General features: G+C 59.1%; 1 protein-coding gene across 3 annotated transcripts in view; it reads right to left on the reverse strand.

The window, feature by feature from the left end:
- The window catches only part of CCDC85C (coiled-coil domain containing 85C), a gene marked incomplete at both ends in the record, with an annotated part of 82407 nt that extends 79267 nt beyond the window's left edge, over positions 1-3140 (reverse strand). For all 3 annotated transcript variants that reach the window (XM_079700535.1, XM_079700534.1, XM_079700533.1), the window contains one exon: positions 2336-3140. In XM_079700535.1, the coding sequence (XP_079556661.1) occupies positions 2336-3140 (805 nt within the window). The remainder of the gene's footprint in view (positions 1-2335) is intronic.
- Between the last annotated feature and the right edge of the window lie 6012 nt (positions 3141-9152).

Raw genomic sequence — 9152 nt, forward strand, 5'->3', positions numbered from 1 at the left:
TAGAGGACCCCCGGGGCACCACCCAGGCAACTGGGACTGAGACATTTGAATCTCAGTTGCTTTCCCAGGAAACGCTCAGAACCTCTCTGAGCCTCCACTTGCTTGGCTGTACAATGGGGATAAGGGCCCGAGGCACAAGCCTGGTATCTGACTCCTTTCGCCACCACCCAGACCGAGGCCTGTCACCAGCCTCATCTCTGGCTCGCTCTCCGCTCAAAACTACAGGTCCAAGTACAGAAAAGTGGTTTCTAAGAGATGGGCCTTTCCTTGTTTCCAGACATCCTACTCACATTGTTGGGAGAACAACTCAAGGCCACGCCTGACTTTATGAGACAAAACTAAACGACAGCGATCCCACTTATAACTGAAATTCATGATAATAATGCCGAATGTTTATGCCACCCAACACAAAGCTTTGCCACCACAAAATCTGTGGCAGTCCTGTTCCGAGTGCCCATGGGACTGGTGGCAGCATGGATTCTGCAGGAAACCCTACAGCTCCACCGGTCCCGCCCTCCCCCAGTGGGGTGGGAACCTCGGGTAGGGTCCAGTCCTCCACTCCTGCTCTGTTCACTGAAGCAGCAAAACCCTGAGCCAGACGGGGTCCGCGTCGCCTTGTCCAAAACATGACAGAACTTCTCAGCAAATACGCTCTGACACTGCGGCGCTTCAGTGCCCTGCTGAGAATCGCCCTGGCCAAGTGTCATTGATGACACAGCTGAAAACCAGAAACATTCCATCTCCTAGCCACAGGCAGGACTGCAGCAATCCCCCGCCTCATACCGCACTCGGGCAAACGGAGGCCCAGAAATCTGACCCTCCCAAGGCCCCCAAGAAGCCGAGGCCGGAGAGGCTGGGCCTGGGACTCCCCACTGCCCAGATGGTGCAACCTTAACATATTAAACCGCCTAACGCTGAGCTACTCCCACTGGCCTTAAGGAGGCTGCTGGTGGGAGGTGGGGTGGATACAGAGTTACCGAGAGAAACCCAAGTTGTAGCCTTAGATTGCTAATCAGTAACAGAATATCCCTCTAAACCTAGTCCTGCCCTGAACTCACAGGCTGGGAAGGTAAACGAAGGAAAAACGGTGCTGGGCTATCACCCCACCTCCCCGGGTCCAGTTCCCACCCCAGCCCCCACCCCCGCAAGGCACCTGCAGAGGCCACTTGGCCACCAAACCAAAGAGAGAGAGCCCTGTCCCCACCCCACCCCACCTCCTGGCTGTCACTCTGGGGAAGAACAGTCACTTAAAGCCTAGATACACTTTCTCTGAACTAGGAAAGCCTTTAAAGAGAACCAGAAAGGGCTGTTTAATCTCCACCTTCAGGCAAATAGTTCAGGCAGCAGCAACTGCCACCAGAGGTAGGAGTCAAGCCACTAAAAAATGTGGAAGGACAGGGAGGTGGGAGAGGAGACAGGCAGCAGGAAGAAGCACTGATCAGAAGGCTGGGGATGGGGGCCGGCTGCTCCGCTCCTACAGAGCCCTCTGCCTTGGGCCCGACAGTCACACAGGCGTGGAAGACAGTAGCTGAGCTTTCCTGAGACCAAAGGTCCTCCCACCCACACCCTGGCCGCCGCAGACTGTGGCACTTCCTGTAAGGTGACCAACAGTTTACAAACCCTTCAGAGGCTTTTATCTCCACCTCAAATCCAGGAGGTAGGGATTATCGGTTCCATTCTACAGATAAGGAAACCGAGGCCTGCAGACAAAAAGCCAGGATTCATTCCAAGCCCGTATTCCTCTGGAAAGTTTTAGAGCCTGGGTTGAGAAAGGTCCCTGAGCCCCGAGAAAGGCAGCACTAACAGCAGCCGAGGAAGGCTCTTAGCCCCGGGTACTCTGGCCCACCTGCCTCTGATCCTTCCCAGAGGGCAGGCAGCAGGGAGAAGGTCAGGTGGAATTCCAGCCCCAGCACACAGGTGAACACTGCTTAGGTTTGGGGCTGCCTGTTGCTCCAGATAAGAGAGGGAATTTCACTTTCCCTCAAAGGGCCTTTCTTTCTTTCTTTTCCATTAAAAACTTCCCGCTCCCGGACAACGGTTTCCAGGCAGGGATGCGGTGCCTCCGGCTAGCCCTACAGTGCCAGACTCTGATACGGATAAACTCCGCAGGAGAGAAACTTTTCTGGGGTCTGGCGGTCCCGGGCCCGCTGCGTATTCAGAGGAGCAGAGACACGCCTCCATCACTTAACCAGAAAATCACCACCCAAAGCCCCACTGCGGGTGGGCTCGGGATCTCTCTGGATGCCAGCTGGAGGAGGGGTCTGGAGCGGCGGCCGCCCTCGGGGTAAGGGACTCTGGGCCCGAGACCCGCGCCGCCCGGCAGGTGACTCCTTACCGTGCAGGCCGTTGGGGATGCTTCGGTGGTGCGGTGGCGCCGACAGGTCGTCCAGGGACCTGCGAGTTGCGACAGCCTTGCCGTCCGGGGCCTTGTGCGGCCCGGGGGGCAGCAGCGGGGGCGGGACGTGGTGGTGGTGGTCGGGGCTGCCGCCGCTGCCGGCGCTCGACGTGCTGCTGCCATCGCCCACGTCGCGGGTCCCCGCTCCGGCCGCGCCGCCCGCCAGCGGCCCGCTCAGGCTGGCCTGGCTGTCGATGGAGCTACGGGAGCCGGCGCCGCCACCGCCTCCGCCACCGCCGCCGCCGCCCGCGCCCCCCGCCAGCGCCGCGCGCTCCTCATCCAGCAGCACCACCAGCTCCTTGAGCTCCAGGTTCTCACGCAGCAGGGCCTCCTGGCGCGCCTCGAGCTCGCGCAGCTTCTGCTGCGAGCGGGCCACCTCGTGCCACACGGCGCCGGCCGCGTGGCGCCCGAAGCGCTGCCACTCGCGCGCCAGCTTGCGCCCCTTCTGCCGGTCGTCGTCGAGGAAGCAGCAGAGCTCGCGCAGCTCCTGGTTGTCGTCCTGCAACCGCTGGTTCACGTCCTTGAGGCCGCGGATCTCCAGCAGGTGCTGCTGCAGCCGCCGGTTCACGTCGCGCATCAGGCCGCCGTGCTCCAGCATGAGGCCCACCTTCTCGCCCTCGGCGCGCCGCAGCCGCCTCGCCAGCTCCTCCTTGCTCCAGCGCAGCAGCTCCTCGTCCGGCACCTGGCTCAGCTCCTCCGACGACGCCGCCGCCGCCGCCGCCGCTGCCGCCGGGGGCTTCGCCATGGCGGGGCCGTCACCGCGGCATCGCCCGCGCCCTCGCCCGGCCGGCGCTCCCCTTGCCGGGGCTGCGCTGGGCCGGTCCGCCCGCGGGCGGGGGGCGACCAGGGGCGCGTGCGGCCTGCCCCGCGCCGCCTCGCGCGCCCTCACGCAGCGCCCTCCCGGGCCGCCCGGGAACCCGCGTGTCTCGAGGCTCGGCGAGCTGGGACCACTGCTGCGTCGGCGGCTGCAGTGCCGGGCGCTCTCCGGGCTTAGGCGAAGCAAGCGGTGGCCCGCCCCCGGCCCAGCTCCGGAGCCCCAGCCGCCCCGCCCACTCCGGGCGGGGAGGGGCGGGGCGCCGCGGCCCGGCCCCGCCTCCGGGAAAGGGAGAGGGCGAGGCACGGCCGGCCCCCACGTCCCCCTGCGCCGTGCGCCCGCCCGCCCGGGGCCCTGCCACAGGCGCGGTCGAGCCATGGTCCCGCCCCCACACCCGTCCGATTGGGCCTCTCCGGGGGTGTGCGGGAGGGGCGGGGCGCAAGCGGGGGACGCGGCGGAGATGGTACAGTCCACTGGCGGTTCAAGTTTCTGCGCCGGGAGGACGCGGCCTCGGCCAATCCCAGGGCTACAGGGTGCTTTTAAAATGCAGGTACGGCTGCAAGGAGGGGGAAGGTGGGAAAGGTAGGGCAGGGCTTCCCTTAAAGGAGACGCGCGGAAATGGTCGCCCAGCCCCTTCCTGGGCCCGCGTGCCCCGCCCGGCCTCCCCCGCCCCAAATAAACAAATACCCAAGATCCGAAGGACAGCTCCCCTTCTCCCTCCCGGGGGCACCAGAGTCCAGCTTAGTCTGAGATACGACGGACAATAGGACTCTGACACGGGGGTCGCTCTCCCCGGCGGCAGAGCGGCTCTTTGTCCCCTTCCCTGCCCCCGGCTCCTCCGCCCCCGTTTCCACCCCCGTCCCCTGCCGGAGCGCGCCGAGGTTGCAGCGTTTCCATTCCAGCCCCGGGTTGCGCACCGGGAAGGCCACGGCCTTGTCAACCGTCCCGGAGCACGGTCCGTACCCTCTTCCTTGCCAGGAGGGTGCGAGGGCGCCGGGGACACGCACCGTTCCCCCGCCAACCCGACCGCTCGTCCCGGAATTCGGGAGAGAATCTGTGATTCACGACGTGGTAGACCACTGGGGAAGGTGGAGGATGGTCTCCCACTGGGGTCTTATCTGTGGGGGCGCCGAGTCGGCGGCGAAAAGGCTTCCCCACCGCAGCCTGGCCCGGCACCCGGGTCTTCCCACTGGCTGTGTGAGTCCGTCTCGTTTATCCTCGCGTCCCTGAAGTGCATTTACTGCGCGTCTGCTGCCAGCCGGCCAGAGGTGGGCGTCCCTCCCCCGGGACCCGCAACGAGATAAAATCCGCGCACTCGACCGTGAGCGCCACGGCCTGGCGCGCGCGCCCGCGCAACAGCTGATGTCCCCATTTACAGCTGCTCAACCATTCATTGGAAAACTGTGTACAGCCCCTACTGTAAGCCAGGCCTCTTCTAGACCACTGGGGGATTCTGTAGGGGACAACGGCGGAGGCCACTGCCCTCTGGGGGGGAGGGGACTTTGCACCCTGCGGGGAGGAGGGGAGAGAAGATAATAAACAAACTAGATAGCTATGAGTCTGTAATAAGTGCTGTGCAGGGGATTAAGACAAGCTGCTGTCACAGAAAGTGATTATCAGTTACTTTAGATCCCGTGGTCAGGGAGGACCTCTGAGGAGGTGCGTCTAAGCTGATATCTGAGTGACACGAAGGACAAAGATAAGGGGGAAGGGCACTCCAGGTGAAGGGAACAGCTAGTGCGGAGGCCCTAGGGTTGGCCTGTTAGTGGCCTATTCAAAGAAGGCCAGTGGGGCTGGGAGGGGGCTCGGAAGAAGAGTGAGAGATGAGGTCAGAGGGGCCGGATCATCCATGATTCTAAGGCAGCTGGGAAAGCAGTGGGGGCTTAGCAGGATGCAATATGACCTGATTTCCTTTTAAGAGACTCACTCTGGCCCATGTGTGGAGAAGGGATGGGGGGGGGTGTGCAGAGAGGTCCAGATTCAGGACCTCATTCCCCACCCTTCTCCCCCTCTCTCCATATAGATGTTCAGGGAGAGGATGTGCCAGGCAGAGCAGAGCTTTGAGGGTCAAGCCCCAGGGTAGCTGAGGTTCCCCCAGGCAGGTGAGCCTGCGGGCGGTCACCCTCCCCACTGGGGCACTGTGCTTCGAGGACCCAGCCCAGGGCATCTGAGTTTGAGTTTGAGGAGAGAAAGGGTTCCAGCTCCCGCTTGGGAAGGGTACAGGTCTTTCTTACCCCAAAAGGCCAACCAGATTAAATAGCTCACTGGAGGCTCTCCCCAGAACAAAGCCTGAGCTGGGAGAGTGAGGGGTGAGCATAGGACACATGGGCTCACTAGGGAAGTTGCTGAGATGGTTAACCCTGCTTGTGGGAACCGCCACCCCAACTTTGTGTGTGACCCCAGGTGGCTCCCATGGCCTGCATCTCTGCCCTCTGATCCTGCAGAGCTGGCAGCTTCAGCTGAACTCTCCAAGAGGAAAAAAAAAAAAAAAAGCCTCCATCTAGACGGGGCTTGCTTGCATCATCTACAGACTGTGGGACCATGGGTCCCCCTCACCAAGACTCAGGAGAGCATCCCTAACAGCCCCCCGGTGCAGCAGAGACAAGGTTCTAGAGATGAGGCTACTGGGTGGGTGGTCCCAGGGACGGTCTTTGCTCTCCGCACCATGGCTGGACAGGCTGGGGCAGAGCGGGATAGACGGCAGGAGATTGAGAGGGTCCAGAGCTCCAAAAGGGTCCTGAAGCAAGGGGAACCATCTAAGCCAGAGCCCCCTCCCTAAGGGAGCCTCCAGCAAGAGGTGCCAAGCCCCCTCGAGCACTCACCATCCAACAGACCCTGTACCCCGAGCCAGGATCTGAAATGTCAAGTGTCTTTGCTTTTTTAGCTCTGCTTTGTTATGAAATCAGTAAAACCAAATCATGGACCTCTAATACAGTAATTCTCTAGATGTCCAATAAAAGTAGTTGTGGGTCTTTTAAAAAATAAAGATGTACCACCACTCCCCAATTTTTTTTCTTCTGAATCTCCAGGGCTGTGTGTGTCCATTTAAAGCCACACAAATGTTTTTGAGAGCCAGTACACTAATACATAGTAGACAAAATAATTCCCGATCGCAGTGTCTGTGAACCTGGGAAATGGTGAGAGCACACTGGCAGTAAGCAAACTGTCTCCTCACTGGGAGGGGAAGGGGCTTTCTTATCTCCTCTGTGGCTGGGGCCCTGAACAGAGACCTCAGAGCAGCCATTATTTGCTGTTTGCTGAGTGAATGTGTGACCCTTCAGTAAGTGACCAATTGAGTCTGAGCCCCTCATTTTGAAGATGAGGAAACTGAGCCGCAGAAGGGAAATGACTTGCCCAAGGTCACTTTCATTCACTGATTTCCTGAACACACAAACATAATTGGTTAAGTATTTATGCATAAATGCATATGTGTATGTGCAATCACATATGCATTGTACACGCGTTGTCATAAGTACCACAGAAGAGCGGGGCAAAACACATCATTGTGGGAGCATCCGAAGGCCCTGGGAGCAGCTTCCTGGAGGAGGTGACCCCCCCAGTGAATCTTGCAGAGTGAGTAGGAGTTTATCAGACTGTACATGGGGAAGGTGAGGGTTGGGATAATCCAGGTGGAGGGAAGAGCAAAGCCAAGGCCTAGAGGTGAGCAGTGGTGGCGGGGGGGGGTGTAGACACAACCATGCCTTATTGCCGGAACATACAGGAGAGCCAGAGAACAGCGGGGAATAGTCACAGGGGGAGCGTGGCCCCCTCCCTGGGGCTCTGATAGTAAACAGCAGCAACAACAGCAATAATAATAACTACCACCTCCTACCACTTACCCAGCACCCAGTGGGTGCCAGGGATTCTAAACCAGCCCTCACGTGATGATCAGAATGGTGGCGTCATTAGCTCTTCAGGATTTAATGTGGATTCCTGTTGGCTGGGTTGTTTGTCTCCACGAAGCTCAGACCACTGTGTGTGAACTTATGGGCAGTGTTCAGAGGCTGGTGGATGCTCAAGGACTCTGGTGTGGCCAGTGGAGGTTTGTGTGGTGGCTGACTATTTCTGCAAGTCAGCAAGGCAGTGGCAGCTGGCCAGGTCTGGGGCTGGGCTCTGGGGTTTCTTCCCTGCACCCCACCTCAGGGAGGATCCTGAACAGGGGAAGTCACCATGCACAGCTGAGGGGCTATGATGAAAAATCAGGGCTCATGGAAAAGCAACTGTAATTATTATAAATAAAGGATAGTGTTGGTTGAGCACTTTTTTTTTTTTTTGCCACGTGACTTGCGGGATCTCAGTTCCCCGACCAGGGATTGAACCCCAGGGCCACAGCAGTGAAAGCCCAGAATCCTAACCACTAGGCCACCAGGGAACTCGCAGCTGAGCACTTTTTATGTATCTACCCAGCACTGTGCTAAGGCTTTACAAGGATTGTCTCATTGAGCTCTCGCTGCAGTCCTGTGAGTTAGGAGCCTCTATCCCCATTTTACAAATGGGCAAACTGAGGCTCATAGGTTAAGTCACTTGTCCAAAGTCACACAGCAAGCAAGTGAATGAGCTGGGATTCAAACCCACGACCATCTCAGCCCAAGAGTGCACCTTACCCCATAGACTACAGCCTCCTGTACTGCAACTGCTCTGTGACATCCCTTTCACTGTGACTCTGGTTCTACAATGTGGAGGCCTACGCTGTGCCCAGACCATGTCCATCACCCAGCTTCCTCCTACTTCAGCCTTCCACATTGTCACCAAGCCCGAGAGACTCCCCAAGCCTCTGGATGGACCACTGGCAAGAGCTTTCCAGCTAGCTCTTCCTGCTGACAGATCAATCACTGCATGTTGTCAGCTCCATCTCACAGCTCCTCTCTCACCAACTTGCTGGTGACCCTAGGCCAGTTCCTTAACCTCTCTGAGCCACAGTTTTCTCATACGAGCCTTCCTCCACAAGGGCCAGTGTCAAGCAGCTAGCAGGGCTCTTGCCCAGCTCCGAAGAGATGTGCGTGCCTCCCTTCCCTGTGTGTTCTCCCCACCCTCTGGATCAGGACAGTCTTCCCATAATGTACATTGAAATCGCACCCATTTTCCAGATGCAAACCCTGAGGTACATTGAAACAAGGGCTGTCCAGGAAGCCTAGTGCTTGCCCCTGGCAAACGGGGCTACAAAGGATGCCGGCCATGGCCCTGGGCTGCCACCAACTTCCTTTTGGGGTGGGCGCAGCATGGAATATGGGATTTAGTGATGAAGTGTCTCAACTCCCACATTTTTAGGTGGGGAAACTGCACTGATGCTGGGGCCACCAGTAGGCAAGTTTGTGGGGATGTCGACCCCCTGGAGGGCAGCACTGGGTGGTCTGGGGGGAGGGTGGGCTCATTCACTCACACCATTACCCAAGGGGATCAGGAAGTCAGTGATGCATAGGATGGTTGCCTGGAACTGCCGATGTCACAGGCAAAAGCCTCAAGGTTAGGGCTTCCCTGGTGGCTCAGTGGTTGAAAGTCCGCCTGCCGATGCAGGGGACACGGGTTCGTGCCCCAGTCCGGGAAGATCCCACATGCCGTGGAGCGGCTGGGCCCGTGAGCCATGGCCTCTGGGCCTGCGTGTCCGGAGCCTGTGCTCCGCAACGGGAGAGGCCACAACAGTGAGAGGCCCGCGTACTGCAAAAAAAGAAAAAAAAAAAAAAAAAAAGCCTCAAGGTTAACCTGAGGGCAGTGGGAGCCACAGAAGAGTACAGAGCAAAGAGAAAACTGGCGGACTTTTGTTTGATAGCAGGTGACAGGAGGTGTGAGGGGAAGAATGGATCAGAGAGGGTCCGCGGAGGCCGGGAGACAGGCAGGAGGCTGCAAAGCCAGGCTGGCCAGAGGCCAGGGCAGAGGCGGGGGAAAGGTGCCTTTAGGGACCAATGGTGGGGAGGGGCAGGTATCAGCATCTGCATCCCTCCTCCC

This window comes from Hyperoodon ampullatus (assembly GCF_949752795.1).
Source record: "Hyperoodon ampullatus genome assembly, chromosome: 3".
Classification (NCBI taxonomy): Eukaryota; Metazoa; Chordata; class Mammalia; order Artiodactyla; family Ziphiidae; genus Hyperoodon; species Hyperoodon ampullatus.